This window comes from Branchiostoma lanceolatum, chromosome 3 (assembly GCF_035083965.1).
Source record: "Branchiostoma lanceolatum isolate klBraLanc5 chromosome 3, klBraLanc5.hap2, whole genome shotgun sequence".
In the NCBI taxonomy this organism is placed as follows: Eukaryota; Metazoa; Chordata; class Leptocardii; order Amphioxiformes; family Branchiostomatidae; genus Branchiostoma; species Branchiostoma lanceolatum.
Genome location: NC_089724.1, coordinates 2,913,888 through 2,930,594, shown reverse-complemented (window position 1 = coordinate 2,930,594; position 16,707 = coordinate 2,913,888). Strand labels below are relative to the sequence as shown.

Below are 16,707 nucleotides of genomic sequence, written 5' to 3'. Positions count from 1 at the left end.
GACGGCTTGCGTTCTGCCGACATGCCGTTGAACACGTTTGACTGGATACATGTGACGTGGGGAAAGGGTTCTCCTGAAAATTTATTGTTGTTTGTTTTATTACTCCTATTTGCGATACTCCTGGGTTGAGCCGGTTGATTCGTACCTTATGTTATAATGTTACATGTCTGGTGCAGTGGTTTGCGCACTCTGCCTCTCATCACCTCTGGTTCAGATCCCGTGGAGCCAGCGGCCCGAGTTCGCGCCCGGGCCTAGACACGAGTGGAAAAGAGTCGCATCGTCCTATTGGAGGGGGACGTAAAGCTGGCGGAAGCTTTAGTTTAGGGCGCCAAACCTCTGCACGTAAAAGGGCCCAACACACTTATCGAGAAGAGTAGGGGTGACACGTACGATGTGCTCCTCCCAAAATACGTGAGCCGTAGCGAAGCCGCATTGCACTAATAGCTAACGACAAAGCGCCATGCTTTTGTTTCGTATGATTTCAATTGTAACGTTTTAGGCTTGACTCAGCACTATATTGCGACAAGCAAACGTTTTAAAACTTAGTTCAGGTATGTTGATATATTCAATGTTTGTTTGTTAGCTTGTTTGTATTGAACGACCCAATTGCTGTTTCTTATTGTTATTGTACTTGTCTATGTAAGTTGTAATTTTTTTTCCAGAGGTGATGTTTAATATTAGCTTTAGCTAGAGTACATCACCTCTGTGTCCTGTATATTCTTCTGTTGTTTAATAAATAAAAAAAATCGCCATGCTTCGCCCTCAGTCTGATGTTCGACCGCTTTACCTTTTTATATGTCTCTACACCCATCAAAGGGTCAGCAGCCAACGTGGGCTCACTTCATAATTCAGCGAAGACAGGTGAACCCAGAAAGGAATTTATTTGTTTAACCCGTTTCTTTGTATTATAAAGATTCATATGCTATTTCCGTTCATAAAGTAAAGCGCTTACCACTTAACAAGCTTTCGATCAGTCGCCTGATCCTTCTCCGGGTGAAATGATCCAAAGCTTGTCGGTAAGCATAGATATAGTCTGAATCTTTATGATGCAAAGGAACTGTTTGTGCCTTACTTTGTGTATAGAAATAGCGTATAACATCTTTATAAATGTCAATTACAGTCACAGATGAACTTTAATTTCATTTCAATTTTATTTACCCATGGACTTTTCAGCTTCTTTGCAACTTCTATTATTTTGTTCATTCAGCCTAGCTACTAGTAATCAGACGTTTCTAAAGCTCGTTACATGAACGGTGGGTGCTTCTATTCAAAAACCTGTATAGCTCGTTACTTGTACAGTGGGTGCTTCTATTCAAAAACCTGTATAGCTCGTTACATGTACAGTGGGTGCTTCTATTCAGAAACGTATAAAGCTCGTTACTTGTACGGTGGGTGCTTCTATTCGACATTTGAGGCAGTAAAAGGATCGCTGATTGCACACGTATGGATCTTGATTTTCTTTGTAATCTGTCCGTGAAACGTAATGCAGCTCTTTTCAATGTCTCTACGTCGATACAAGAGCCCTGAATGTAATGCTGTCTCATTTTGTTTTTCAACTGGTTCATTCGGACTTTGAATGACGGGGCTGATGAATCACAGTTGTTAGTGAGATATCGTTGCTTGGATACTGTAATTTGTAGATCTTCAAGTTGTTTGACTGCAACAATGATAGAATTCTTCTGCTTGAATCCGATTTTGACACGTTGCTACATCATTTGTTTGTTGCAGACAAACAGCTTAAAAATGCTGGATCTGCACATATTTCGTGGAAAATACCGAGATTTGCGTATCCTAAAGAAACCCGTTTTTCTGAAGAATCACGTCTTGGGATTCTTTAGGATCCAACCATCCTGAGTGCAATGCAGTCTACTTTTGTTCATCAACTGGTTTATTCAAACTTTGAATGACAGTTGTTAGCGAGATGAAGCACAGTTGTTAGCGAATACTGTAATTTGTAGATATTCAAGTTGTCTGTCTGCAACCAACAGTGATGGAACTACATGTCAAAAAATGGAGACGTTGGTGCTTGAACAATGCGATTGATAGATTGTTTATACTCAACTGTTAGCTATGGTTACTAAAGCCCCCGTCACACTTGTGCGTATATACAAGCCCGCATGAGTTGCGTATTAACATAATTTTTCAGCCGAAGATGTAATTTCTTTGGTTTGATAACTAAACTGCTCAACGCTGGGTCAAAGTAGTAAACAACTTCCTCCCCGCAAAATTTACTTAAACCAAAACATTTTACTGCGGAAATCAAGCGCACTTGAATATGCGCACAAGTGTGACAGGGCCCTAAGCCATTCAGTGCACACGATACGCGCCCTGCAACGCTTTCCAACTCGCAAGAGTATTTGCCAAGTGTTTCCAATTGAATGTTATGCCAATGAAGTGACGCTTATTATCCAACCAGTTGGCTGCGAAACAAACAAGTAGGCAATTCTTCTCCCAAGTTGTAGAGCCTTAAATTGCCAGGCACATACAGTACCGTGTGCACTGAATTGACTGTAACTGTATCTAGCGGTTGAATATAGGCAATGTTCAAGCGTTGACATCTCACTAACAACTGTGAATCGTCAGTCCCATCGCGTCTCTCGATTCTGAACCACCCGAGTGAATTCTCCCGCTTTAATCCGATTTCTGACACGTTCCCGCATCATTGTTTGTCAGCTAAAAACAGCTTCAGGACGCTGGATCTGTACATATTTCGCGGAAAATATCGAGATTTACGCATCCTAAAGAGTCCCGTTTTGGCAAAATCCCAACAAAACACTTGGTATCCAATGAAAATCCCATTTTTGTATTCTTTAGGATCCAATAATTCCAATACAAAGGAATCAAATTTTCGGTTATATTTAAGGATTCTACTCTGATGTATCTGTTACAAATACATAAATATCAACTCTTTGTTTACTGCTTCATCCGATACCTTTTGCGAATCATTGATTCTGAATCATCCGAGTGCATTCTCCCGCTTCAATCTAGTTTTACGTTAAAGTCAAGTTTAAGTCCTTATTATGCCGCATCAGATGGTGCATAGGGCAGCGCCTATCTCCGTTTTAATAACCCTTGGGCCACACATCTTAGTGCCATAACTACATCAGGGGGCCATTCCCCTAGTAGTGGTGTGTGTCCAAGTAACATACAATTTCCCAAATATCGAGTGAAAGCACTATGTACCATTTTTAAAGTATTTGGTATGACTCGGGATCGAAGTCAGGACTTATACATATTAACTTGACCCACCGAATGAAAGGCGGACACTCTATTCACTAGACCATTGCACGGGTACGTCCAGTTTTGCGTACCCTGGGAATCAGACTGTTCATCGGGCCATCTAGTCGGTTCCTTCGGCGGCCCAGGGCTCCAAGCCCGCCGATACAAATTAGCGCACCGGGGGAGTTCTAGCCCGAGAGTTGACCGGCCGGCCTTTACCAAAGGGGTGCGGTCCACTCCCCGGGCTACAACTCCCCGGAGCGTTAATTTAGGTCGGGCGGGCTGACTGTCTTGGGTCGCCGAAGGGAATCGCTAGCGGCCCGGTCCTAGTCTGGGCTCCCAGGGTAAATTTTGCGGGGAGAGAAAACCCCTTGGAGGGCCCCACGTTACCGCTGCGGTAGCGTGTCAAGACGAAGCAATATTTCCTGACGCGTCGAACCGGAATCCTATCAGCCTCCTGAGTAGGCTTACGTTAAGTTAAAGTTAAAATCCTCCCACACCATAAGGTGTTTAGGGCGGTGCCCATCCCCGTTTCATAGCCCTGGGCCACACTGTGGTGCAATCACTGCAGCAGGGGGCTAGTCCACTGGCAGTGGATACTGTTTCATAAGTATGTACCATTTTTATCAAGTCTTTGGTATGACTCAATGCGCCTCTTGTCCAGATGTGTCCTACCCGGGAGTTGAACTCGTGCCTTCTGGTTCTCATCCGGTTTCCAGGGGAGAACCATGCCCGCCTTTTCCTCGTGGCGCATACCATGGCCCGCCAGAGACAACATACGGTTGCGAATAACCTTAGAAATCTGTGACATGTCCCCATAAAGTTCACTGATATGATCATAACTGATGAGTGCACCTGTTTTGCCGTATGCCTAACAATTTCCGCATATATTATGTAAATGAGGGCCTGATTTGCATAATGCATGTCTAATGGTGGTCACCTTTAGTCAACCTCCAAATGCTGAAACTATGAAATTCCCGTCCAAAAACCCAACCAGCCAGTCTGCTAAGGAGGCATGAATCGCTAGCCTGGAGGCCAGCCTTGTCGGCGGCTAGCGGACATTGGGAGCGGGCCAAAGCTAACAAGGCTGGGCTCCAGGCTACGGAATCCCATCGCCATCGGGCAAATGTCAGATGCCGATTGAACCCAGTCGCGCGCTTGTGCCAATCTGCGGAGCAACACCTGAGTACCGCCTGGGGGTCCTTCAGCGGTGCTGGAAATAAAGAGCGGTTTACATGACTTGCTGTAGAGAGTCTATCATCTCCAAGCAGATCTAACGGTGGCAAAGACCGTATCCAACTGGCAAAATGAGTTTTCATTAGCAACCTATGAAAATTCATTTTGTCAGTTGGATACGGTCTTTGCCACCGTTAGATCTGGTTGGAGATTAGAAAATCTAGGCTGCGCCACAGATACATCTGTTCACAGATACATCTGGCCATAAAGCTACGGGGATCAGTGGGAGGGCAACTTGTAAAGGTGCTCGTGCACCTGTTTCGCCCTCTCCCTTTACATCGTGATGAGTTCAAAGAAAACAATAAAACGATGTTATTAACAATGTCGTAAAAAGCCGGTTCGCGGATTACAATGCGTATGGCCAGCGAGAGCGGTTAATATTTCAAAGGTGAAGGCCCCTAACACATGTATACACCTTTGAAATATTACCCGCTCTCGCTTGCCATACGCATATACATATGTATATATTTTCTATGTGTGTGTTTGTTCGTGTACATGTATGCGCGCGCGAGTGTGTGTGTGTGTGTGTGTGTGTGTATAAATCGATGTAAATGATTTTTTTTATTGAGAGTTAGGCTTCAGTCTTAGCAGCACCTAACAGCCAGTATTATTTTCCCCTCACAGGTCGCCACCAGAAGGAAGGACCCTGAAGACATCTTCGGCGATTCGCTCCTCGACATGAAATACTCCTCCTCTGGAAAAAACACGATCTGCGTTTTAATTCACTGCATCCAAACGCTATGACTCGGTGCCCAGAGTACCGCTGAACAATATCACACTCGTGCCAACCGACGGCACCGTAAACTACAGCTGGGCTCCGACTGGGGACGTGTCGTCATCGCCTTCCTCTGACGTCACGACCAGTATGGCCATCTCTACAGAAGTTCCGAGCACGCTAAGCATCGCTCCGACGAGCGGCAACGCGAGCGCCGTGTTCCCCGCTCTCGGGATGGACCGTTCATCCGCACAGATCGTGATAGAGACGGTAATTAACCCTCGTTTTTTTTATTGCAACATTTAAATACAGGACAATATAACGACAAACTCAAGCTTACAGCTTATTTTCATGTCGCCATCAACAGAGTACATTGCAAAAGTACAAAACAAATACTACAGATACTGAAATAGAAAAACAAATGCGGACATGCTAAGCACAGGAGCAACACATTATTTAAAATAAACTCCATGCATGACAGTAATGTTGAAATATAAGAAAATTGAAATCAATATACAGATGAATATGTGAGCAGTAGCGTGCGTAGTCCAGTGGTTAGCGATCTTGCCTCTGGAACTAGAAGCCCCGGGTTCGATCCCGGCTGTGTCGCTCACCCGACATGCACGCTACCGGAAAGGGTCGCAGTCCTTAGGACAGGACATTAAGCCGTGGTCCACTGTTCATTGTGCTTGTCGAAAAGAGCTAGGGGAATTTCCCCGGTACAATAAACCTGTAAATACTGTATATAGCGTCTGTCTTCTCTGTCATGACCAGTGGAAGATTAGCTCATCTGTTAATTGGGTTCATTTGAGCTAAACTGGTTCGACATTACTTTCCTTTCCTTTCCTGCTATAAGGCTGGTAGGATGGGGGTTTTGGTACTCAAATCTTTTGGTTTCTTTTATGAAAGGTAACCCTCGTTCTGCTGTGGGTGGCCTCCGTACTCGGCAACGTGCTCGTCTGTATCGTCGTGTACCGAAGCCGCCGATTGCAGTCCACGACCAACTACTTCGTGGTGTCTCTGGCGTGCAGCGATCTCCTTGTGGCCTTCCTGTGCATGCCGTTCGTGCTGGGCCGGGTGGTGACCAACCGTTGGGTGTTCGGCGGGCCCATGTGCAGCTTGGTCCGCTTCGTGCAGTTCACCTGCCCCGGTGCCACGGTCTACGTGCTGCTGTCCATCGCCATCGATCGGTTCTACACCATCATCTACCCGCTCAGCTTCAAGGTTTGTTTAGAAAATACATTAGTAGTAACATACTGTAATTCACTTTATCTTCACGGTAGCAAAATTTCACTGTGTAAGAAAAAATGGAAATTTTCACTGAACTTCAGGGAGGCGGCAAGTGATTTACAGAACAGATGTGTGACGGAGTCATAAATAATAATAACAGTTTTTTTTCCACGGTGATGATAAGTTTACGGTACATAGGTGACCGTGAAAACCGCGAACATAGAGTTACAGTGAAAGGAACAAGAATTACTGTAGTTTTGATTACGGCTCTTGGTGGCAAATGTGGAGATGTCGGCAAATTAATACTACCTGAAACGCCTGACCGTTGTCTAAATCTATCCAGTTGCTTGAAAAAAAAACTGTTACCTTGCGTGTCCGCATGTAGCGAGCTGACAATGTAGCGAAACCATCGGTTACAAACGAGATCCGTTGTTTCCCGCGCAGGTGTCGCGGACCAAGGCGAAACAGATGATTGTCCTGGCGTGGTTCTTCTCGGCCCTCCTGGCCGCGCCCTGCTTCTACTTCTTTCAGACGGAGGTCTGTATCTGTTTCTGTTTAGCCATTAGCCACACTTCTATCTGTATAGCAACCACTTGGCGTAGCACACCAGCTTCTGTATCTGTATCTGCATGACCAGCACAACCTTCCTTTAGCGTAACACACCAGCTTCTGTATCTGTATCTGCATGACCAGCACAACCTTCCTTTAGCGTAACACACCAGCTTCTGTATCTGTATCTGCATGACCAGCACAACCTTCCTTTAGCGTAACACACCAGCTTCTGTATCTGTATAGCCGGTATAACCTTCCTTCGGTATAATTTCCCTTGCACAATGAAATTGTAAATACTGTATATAGCGTCTGTCATTTACGACCAGTTGAAGAATAGCTCTTCAGTGATTGAAAGTGGTTCTCCTCATCCTATCATTTTCACTCCTTCGAGATCACTTACACTTTCATTCCTTCGAGTTCACTTTCATCTGTTCTCCTTCGATATCATTTTCACTCCTTCGAGATCACTTTCACTCCTTCCAGGTCACTTTCACTCCTTCGAGATTTCACTCTTTCGAGATCACTTCCACTTTCACCTGCTCTCCTTCGCGATCACTTTCACTCCTTCGCGATCACTTTCACTCCTTCGAGATTACTTTCACTCCTTCGAGATCACTTCCACTCCTTCGAGATCACTTTCACTCCTTCGAGATTACTTTCACTCCTTCGAGATCACTTTCACTCATTCGAGATTTCATTTTTCGAGATCACTTTCACTTTCATCTGTTCTCCTTCGAGATCACTTTCACTCCTTTGAGACCACTTTCACTCCTTCGAGATCACTTTCATTTTTATCTGTTCTCCTTCGAGACCACTTTCACTCCTTCGAAACCACTTTCATTTGTTTTTATTTCCAGGTGTTCTCGCAGAAGACGCTGTGCCCGACGTACTACCCGGGGGACTGGCGGGGCGGGCTCTACGTGGCCGCGGTGTTCGCCGTGGACTATCTCGTACCCATCGTGCTGATCATTCTCCTGTACATGCGCGTGGTCAAACACATCTGGACAATCGGCGTGGGCGGCCGGAAGCTGCAGCGCACCAAAAACACCGTCCCGGCCACCAAGGTCAAGACCATCAAGATGCTGCTGTTGGTCAACGCCGTCTACCTGCTGACCTGGTCGCCATTTTTCCTGCTCCACTTGGGTCACGTGATCGCGGCGGTGGGCGGCGGCGGCGCGCATGCGCGGGGTGGCGATGACGCGGACCCCACGTGGTTCATCGCGATCGTGTGGATCGGGTTCTCCTCCTCGGTCTCCAACCCGCTCATCTACTGGGTCTGCAACCCGAACTTCCGGCGCGGCTGCCGCGAGATCTTCTGCATGTCCAGCATGAAGTGCTACCGCAGCAACACGTACGCCATCACCTACACCACGCCGTTCGGCAAGAGGAACCACGTCGGCTTCGCGCTGGACACGAACGTCACGACGACAGCCACAACCGCAGCCGCGGGCTCCGCCGCAGAGACGACTGCGCAGCCGCAGAACGGTCACGTGACCACCTCGTTCGATAGAGAGGCCAAGCGGGAGAAGAAGATCGCCTGGCCGCTGGTGTCGAACGGCGCCAACACTTACTTGTGAGAGATGCCATAACGGGAGGAACTTTTTTAAAGAATTGATCTATTTAAAACGTTCGGGCGATCAGGAAGAAAGCTGACCTAAAGGTCAGACTGTTTTCAGGGCCTCATCGACTACGGGGCCCACAAAGGCCAGCTCATTCGCTCTGGGGCCAACAAAGGCAAGGAACTCGGCTTCAGGGCCTACAGAGGCCAGCTCCTCGATCGGCTTTAGGGCCAACATGCTTAAAGGAAATTTTATCACAGTCCCTTGAGTTAGACCCTAAGAAACACAGGTTTCTCTAGAGCCGGTGAGATGGCCTGTGTAGGCCCTGTCCAGCTAAAGAAGTTTTTTCTAAAAAGTTTCTTCTATTCGCTCGCCTTGGATGACCGTTAAGCTCAGAATATATACTGACTATTCTTTTACTTGCAGAGAGACTTTTACCATTCCAAACTTTGCCATTTGCGTTTGCAATCAACAAACGGTGTTTGATTTTGCGTGACGCAAATATCTGACGTCATCGTAAACAAATGTTAATAAGATTTTATTTCTTCAGTTTCGTGCGACTTGAAAACATTCCTTTTGTATTGGCTAGCCAATCAAATACATGTACACCGAAAAAGGCGCGCATGTATTTTTTTTAGATACTGCCTTTTACTGGAATGCCTTTCAGTTCAACCAAAGTACTGTATGTGGAAGCGTAAAGTCCTGTCGTGCCACAACTCGTTTAACTCAGTTCCAAACAGAACGTCGCACGGAACCAAACCTGAGCTCGCACAAGTATTTTTGTTTGACCGAAATTCGGAGACGACAAAATACATGCCACGGAACAACACTAACAAATGTGTTGAAATGTGCTTTAAGGGACAATGTGATTTGTAGAAATTTTGTACGGAACACATAGGATGTTATAGACTCTACGAAGATCAAGAAGAAGCATCAGACAAAAAGGTATTGTTAAATGTCTGTATATATCTATAACGGCTGGACGGTTTCTTGTTGTTGGTTCCTGGTGTGGGGTGTCAAATCTAAGTTTATTTGTTGTGGAAATCATCGTTAATTGCAGATGGGCCTTACAAATGTGATTTCACGGATGGCATGCTTTCAACACTCAATATATCTTATGAGACAAATTGTTACTGTCTATGAGGGTTCATCTGTGGCGGTAACTGGCATATTGATAAATTTAGGACCCTGTCACACTTGCGCGTATATTCAAGTGCGCGTGAGTTGTGCATTGACATTTGTTTGGTTTAGGTACTAGGTAAGGTTTGCGGGGGAAAAGTTGTTTTCTACTTTGACCCACCGTTTTGCAGCCCAGTGATCGAACCTAAGAAATCACTTATTCGGCTGCAAACTTAACCTGAACCAAAAACATGTTAATACGCAACCCATGCGGACTTGTATATACGCACAAGTGTGACAGGGGCTTTACACGCTAGATACGTACGCAAAGTAAAGCGCTCTGGCCAAGCTAAGTGACTTATGGTCAAATCAGCTTGAGAAGGACCAGAGGACTGGTCGAAAGCTTCTTGGTAAGAACTTCACTTTGTGTGCGGAATTAGCGTGTAAATTTATCAATATGTTACTTGATGGCAGCTGTGCCTAGTGTTTTATGGTGTCATAACAGAAAAAAATGCATCCTCTCATTCTACCAATTTCATTTCACAGTGCTAGTATTCTACGACTGGCTAACAAATGCTGATAGTATGGCTTACAACAAGTTCCCCACCATTGCAACATTATTTTTTCGATTAATTTCGCTGTATTCGTTTTAATGATATTGAGAGACACTATGCGAGTGTTGATGACGTCATCCATAAAATCAAGTTTTTGTGGTCTTATTTTAACTTCCGCGAAGTTTTAAAATGTTCATTGTTGTTGCCAAAGTACCCACTGTGAGTCGAAGTTAACTATTGTGTCTAGTGTAGCACAAATGCTGCATTTTGATGTACGTACAGAGAGAATGTATATTGTTGTATATTTTGAGAAAAAAAAGGTAATCACTTTTATAGTTGTAGTGGTCGATTTTATACGCGTAGCCTTTGAATATCGATGCCCCGTTTTGTAACAGTTTGTAGAAGGCAAGGTAAACTGCTACTAAACCTGTAGAATTATGTTCAGTTGTTTAATACGTTTATAGAGAGCTAGCACGTGGCATCCAGTCTTCACTAGACTAACTACAATGCCTGAAAAATAGTCAAATTCTAATTTCCAAGCAGATCTATAGGTGGCAAAGACCGTATTCAACCGGCAAAAGGAGTTTTGATAACACTATTTTTTTCCAGTTGGATACGGTCTTTGCCACCGATAGATCTGCTTGGAGATAAGTAAAATTCAGCCAAATAAGACTCATTTGCTAGGGGAGTTTGACCACCGTAGTACTTCTGCCCAAGCCAAAAGAACTATAAGAACGCCTTACTGTCAATCCATGAAATGTTTAGACTATCACCCCGATGTGTTTGTGTCGAATCGTTATCGTTTATGGACGCTTTTAGACGGGGACATTTGAAATATTGTTCTCGCGTTCCAGTTTTACCGATGTTGACGTTCTACTATTTCCGAGCGCCTCCCGAATATTGCCGAGAAAACCCGATTCTCGCCCGAACATCAGCCGAAACGCATTCGTCGCCAACTTTGAAATCCAAATGTATCTGACTTTTTTGTAATTTTAAAAGATGGCCCCAAAGCTAAGTTCTAATTACCAGTAGTTTTGAAAACAGTTGTCAATACACTTCCAGTGTGGGAGTTCGTAAGTGCAATTTGGGATATCAAAATATGATCGACAAACATGAATATGAAAAAATATTCATGAATCTAACTGATCCTGGCTAAAATAGATAAATGGTTGACATTACATCGGTAAAGTCATTACGCATGGACGGGGGGGGGGGGGGGGGGGGGGGGGCTGTACGTACGGAAAGTATCAATAACTTTTGAATTTTGATCGTATTTTGAATGTACGAAAATTAGGATCACAACAGTGAAAATCGCCAATACGTAACTGCCCTTGAAAGTGCCAAAAGTGCAATATCATTTTTGAAAGTACTAGTATGGTATGTATGTATGTATGTAAGAGAGATACCCTAAAAGCTATGTGAAGAGAATATCATTCCATGACACTCGAAGACATTCCCTGTGAAAACCGAGACCGTTCTTGGTGTAAACCTCGTCAAAGTTGTTTCTCAGTATGTTGCTACAATAATGTAAAAACAAACATCAGACATGCCAAATGTCGCAACGAAGCCATTGGTAATAAATTGTACTCGTGAAATCGTTGTTTCACCTTTTTTGGAGTGAAGATTTTTGAATCTAGACTTTGATGCCTAAAGTTACTTCGGAAACTTATCGTTGGACCATCATATCTCCTCCGTTACCTTATCAACTGTATTCAGTCGAACCGCAAGTAGCTATGAGCATCTGTTTTGCGCAGTGTTCTCTAAAGCCCCTGTCACACTGTTGCCTAGCCTGACGAATCGCGCTCCTAGTGGCCAGCCGGCCTGTAATCGCCATCCCCCTAGGGCTGGGGGTCAGTAACCTCCGGCCGAGAGCTTGTGTAAATACAGGCTAACTGTTGCCAAGAGACGTTGGTATCAATTAAAAGCTGAAGATATGGTCTATATGCGGAATTAGCTAGTTGGATTTAGGTGAACTGTAAAAAAGACGAGCACAATTTTTTTTTAAAAATTGCTTATGTCTCGAGGGCCACCGCGTTCGCTGTCCTTTTGAAAAATATGCGCAAATATCCGTTTTATTCACCTCCAAAAGGAACCTACGCCCCCAATATGGTATCCGTAGCATTTACCGTAAGGAAAATATAAGTTCGAGCATGAATTATGGAAATGAGTTGCTCATTAGCATAATGTACACCCTGGTGTAATCACATTTCCTAAAGGTACATACACTTCCAATATGGTATCTGTAGCATTTACCACAAGGACAATACCAGTCTCTGCATAAATTATGCAAATTAGGTCCTCATTAGCATAATTTACATGCAGGTGTATTTACCTTTTCTAAAGGTACCTTCACCTCAAATATGACATCCGTAGCATGTACCAAACTTTCTGCAATACCAGTATTAGAGCTACCACCCTACATCTACTTGGTTTTTGGCAGAAGAAAGAAGATGAACACGCCAGCAAAAATAATATATTCCCTCCCTGTATTGGGAGAGGAATATGAAGATAAATAAATAAAATCAGCACACCTCCCATTCATTAAAGCCATTCAACACATTTCCAGTATAACAAAATGCCCTAAACGCTTTATTTAGTTTTTGCCTGACAATGTTTTCATATTCAATTTGTTTTGTTTTTTTCACGAAAAACAGAAGTAGAAATGTCAAAACTGTACTTTTGATAATTTTCAACAAACATATGTGCATCTACTGAACCGGGATGAATTGGATGTCTGTCGGAGAGTGAAACTTGAATAAATTCCATATTATTCTTTATATTTTTACCAATTTTTTCGCCCTGTCGCTCCATTTTTATGGGAACCAACAAATTGAACTGGTGCGGCCTTAATAAGAAAAAAAAAATACGGTCGACCCAACTACCCCATGTGAGCCTCCCAGAATCAACCCGTTCTAAGCCGACCATCTGCGGAATGATGTTGAGCAGGATGTGAGCTGATATCGGGTTTCCGTCACCATGGCAACAGAACCCGCATTGACGTACCCGTTACCATGTCAACGAAGTGAAACCTGCGGGGGAGAAGACCCAACGCTCATCACTAATCTCCAAGCAGATGTAAAAAGTAAAAAGTGTAACGTTTGTCGAGCTCCCGGCTCCACGAAGCAGCGTAGAAAAGGATTGGTTGAGGTCAGAGGTCAGAAGCTAGTTATGACTGAAATCATCAGTCGACATATTTGGCAATAAAAACATACCTCCAAATTACTACAATTGCTACCTATTTACAAATCAAACTATCAATCCATCATCAAGTTAAAACCATTACGCTAAAAGGTCCGGACCTGTTAGACTGGTCAGTGTAGGTTGATCCCCACTGATACATCTATATACCAGACTGACTACGCCAGCTATAGGGAGAATATTTGCCAGGGAGGTTTGTCCATCAGAGGATAACATTTGCAAGCCCAGACGAATTATTAATCTTACCGTGGACTGACTTTACTGACCAATTATTCTTTTTTTTCCGAATTCTACGATCCATACGCCCGTATGAAGGACTGGTGGAGGCTAGAGGCAGCGTGCATCTCTAGTAGTCTCAACCAGACTAACTATGCTGGCTACGTGGAGAATTATTTTGCTAGGGGATTTGGCCACCATATGGTTTCATTGGCCAGGCGAAGTGGGTAAATGTTACCTCACCGTGGACTGACTCTCCTGGACAATTATTCCCCCTTTCTGCCGTACCCCCGTAGAAAGGCCTGGTGGAGGCTACTGTAATACTAAATGCAGAAATGTTCGCGGTGGTTTCATGTTCGCGGTTTTCGCGGCGACCGTTTCACCGCAAACTTAAAGCCACCGCGAACATTTTTGTCCAATACTGTAGCTGTATGTGACTATAGCGCTGCCGCGAACTTAAAACCACCGCGAACACTCCATTTTCGCCTAGCGCGAAATAAAAACCACGCAAACTGCACTTACAGTACCTCCCTACTAGAAATGTGCCGGGAGCTTGTCAAACGTTTCGATTTTGCCTTTATACATTTTGGCTGTCTACTTCTGCTTGTTCGTTTATCACTCCCTCATCTGGTTTCCATGGTCGGCCCTGCGGCGGCCGGCGTCATGAAAGCGCCGACGTTTCCTGTTTACGAACTCTCATCTTCCGACTGCTGCCGCTCTCTACATGGCGGCGCCGGCAAACGTTGTGGTAGCCTCCGTTGCAGTCCTTTTCCCCGCAGCGTTTTTTTTTCCAATTTTTTTTTGGGGGGGGGGGGGGCGCCGCGTATCTGCTTGGGATCCCGTATCCGCCGTGCCCCTGTGTCTGGGAAGAGCAGCAGACACAGGGTCTATAGCGGACACAGGGGCACGGCGGATACGGGATCCCAAGCAGAAACGCGCCCCCCCCCCCCAAAAAAAAAAAAAATTTGAAAAAAAAAACGCTACGGGGAAAAGGACTGCAACGGAGGCTAACGTTGTGGATGGAAAAAGGGAAAACAGTTTGTAATCTTCCGGCAGGTGTGCGGATAAAGCCCCTGTCACACTTGTGCGTATATACAAGCCCGCATGGGTTGCGCATTGACATGTTTTTGGTTTAGGTTAATTTTGCAGTCGAAAAAGTGATTTCTTAGGTTCGATCACTAGGCCGCACAACGGTGGGTCAAAGTAGAAAACATCTTTTCCCCGCAAACATTACTTAAACGTAAAAATGTTAATGCACAAATCACGCGCACTTGAATATACGCACAGGTGTGACAGGGCCTTTAACTTTGACATGGCGGCGCCGGCAAACGTTGTGGATGGGAAAAGCGAAAACAGTTGGTATAAGGCTACACTAAGTAATTTCTATGGATGACGTCCGCGCGCGCATTGATTTTGGTCTGTTCCAAGAAAAAAAAACAAGAAATTGCGCTTCCTGTAACTATGACCAAAGAGTTCCTTTTTTATTTAATATATTTCTGCAGGCCTGCAAAATCAATGGGATATGGAAAGAAACAGGACAGGACAACAACTGCTGTTCAACTTCAACTGATTTATTCAAATTATTGCTTTTTTCATGATGGATCAAAGAATTGTTAGTTGTTACACTGTGTTCTCTCATTCAATTTGCGTCCTAACATGTGTCGTCGACTATTATATTTCAAATGTAGGCGTCTTGTTTTTTTCGGCCCTTCTTGTTTTTTTTTCCTCGCTCTCGCATTAGATTTAGGGTCTCCAAAGGACGTCATCCATAAAAATTACTTGGTGCAGCCTAATGTAATCTTCCGGCAGGTGTGCGACTAAGGCTTGGTTTGCACGTCCGTTTCCGGCGTTTTGTACGTGTTTTGACGTGGGCGCATTCTTTCATCTTTACCGACATGAAAAATTGAGTCAGTATTGTTTGTGGTCTCTTTGTCTGTGTGCATGTCTGTCTGTCTGTGTTCCCGGATATTTGTCAGAATGCTAGTAACTTAAGAACCTTTGAATGGATTGTGATGATACTTGGTATGTGGGTAGGTCTTGGGAAGACGAAGGTCAATTATGGGCCCCCTGGTGTGTGACCCTGGCACTGCATCATCATCGGTCGGCTGTGCAGCACCCGATCACACGTCCCCTCCACCACCGACGATCAGTAGCCATTGCAGTAGTGGCCTCGGGTCGCCTTCAGCATACCCAAGCATGTATAACTTTGGCACTGCATTAGAAAGTTATAGCGGAAATTTTGCGATTTTTCGCTAATTCTCCCTTGCGGTCACATTCTCAGTTTCGGCTCCAAACCACATCCAAGTCAGATATTCTATTGAAAATCGTAGTGTTGTCATTGACAATGAAAATGGTGGTGAAATATCAGTGATTTCCCCGCTTTGTGCCCATTTTGGCAAAATTCACGATTGCAAGTGCCGCTTTCCGAAGTAATGCTCAAGCAATCTGGCACAATTTGGCGCACGCGCAGTGCAATGAGATACTGGCGTAATAAAAAAGAAGTGCAAAACGTCGTGGAAAAAAGGCGCTCAAAATGAGACCAGCGCCGTGAGGCCCCGCACCTAAGATGTATGCATATGAAAGAAATCCGGGATCTCCCTCGCACCGGCCCAGAGCGTAATATCACAGAGAAGTCAATAACAGTCTGTGGATTTTGAGGGTCTGCATGGGGGGATCCTGCAGCTGGTAGCGCTTAGAGGCAACCAAAGCAATATTTGGTCCCAAAAAATGCTGAAATCTTTATCGTAGTGACATTCACTAACATCATTAAGCACATTTGCGTAATAACTTCATATTTTGAGAATTTTGAAACCGATATCCGAAACTGTGCCGTTATGTAATCACCCCTTCCCCAACACGCAATCGAAAGATCGTAGAAATTGGCCAAATAGACGGATAACATGCCAGAAAAGTTAGTCCGCTACAAAATTTACAGTTTGCGACCTCTAGATGGATGCCATATTGGACCCTCTCTCCGTAGCCGACTTCCTTAGCATACTATTCACTCTATTTGGCCGATTTCTACTATTTTTCCAGCTATCCGCGGGGCCTGGTAGAAGCTAAACATGCACACAAAAGCAGCAGAAAATAAGTCAATACGAGACTGGGA

The 16,707-nt window shown here is 44.6% G+C and overlaps 1 protein-coding gene across 2 annotated transcripts in view; it reads left to right on the top strand.

Moving 5' to 3' along the window:
* LOC136429723 (probable G-protein coupled receptor 19) overlaps window positions 1–10,517 on the top strand; it is a 33,499-nt gene extending 22,982 nt beyond the window's left edge. For both annotated transcript variants that reach the window (XM_066419665.1, XM_066419664.1), the window contains exons 3-6: window positions 5,080–5,440; window positions 6,080–6,394; window positions 6,845–6,937; window positions 7,810–10,517. In XM_066419665.1, coding sequence (XP_066275762.1) covers window positions 5,321–5,440; window positions 6,080–6,394; window positions 6,845–6,937; window positions 7,810–8,529 — 1,248 coding nt within the window. In that variant the 5' untranslated portion in view covers window positions 5,080–5,320 and the 3' untranslated portion in view covers window positions 8,530–10,517. The remainder of the gene's footprint in view (window positions 1–5,079; window positions 5,441–6,079; window positions 6,395–6,844; window positions 6,938–7,809) is intronic.
* Window positions 10,518–16,707: the final 6,190 nt, after the last annotated feature.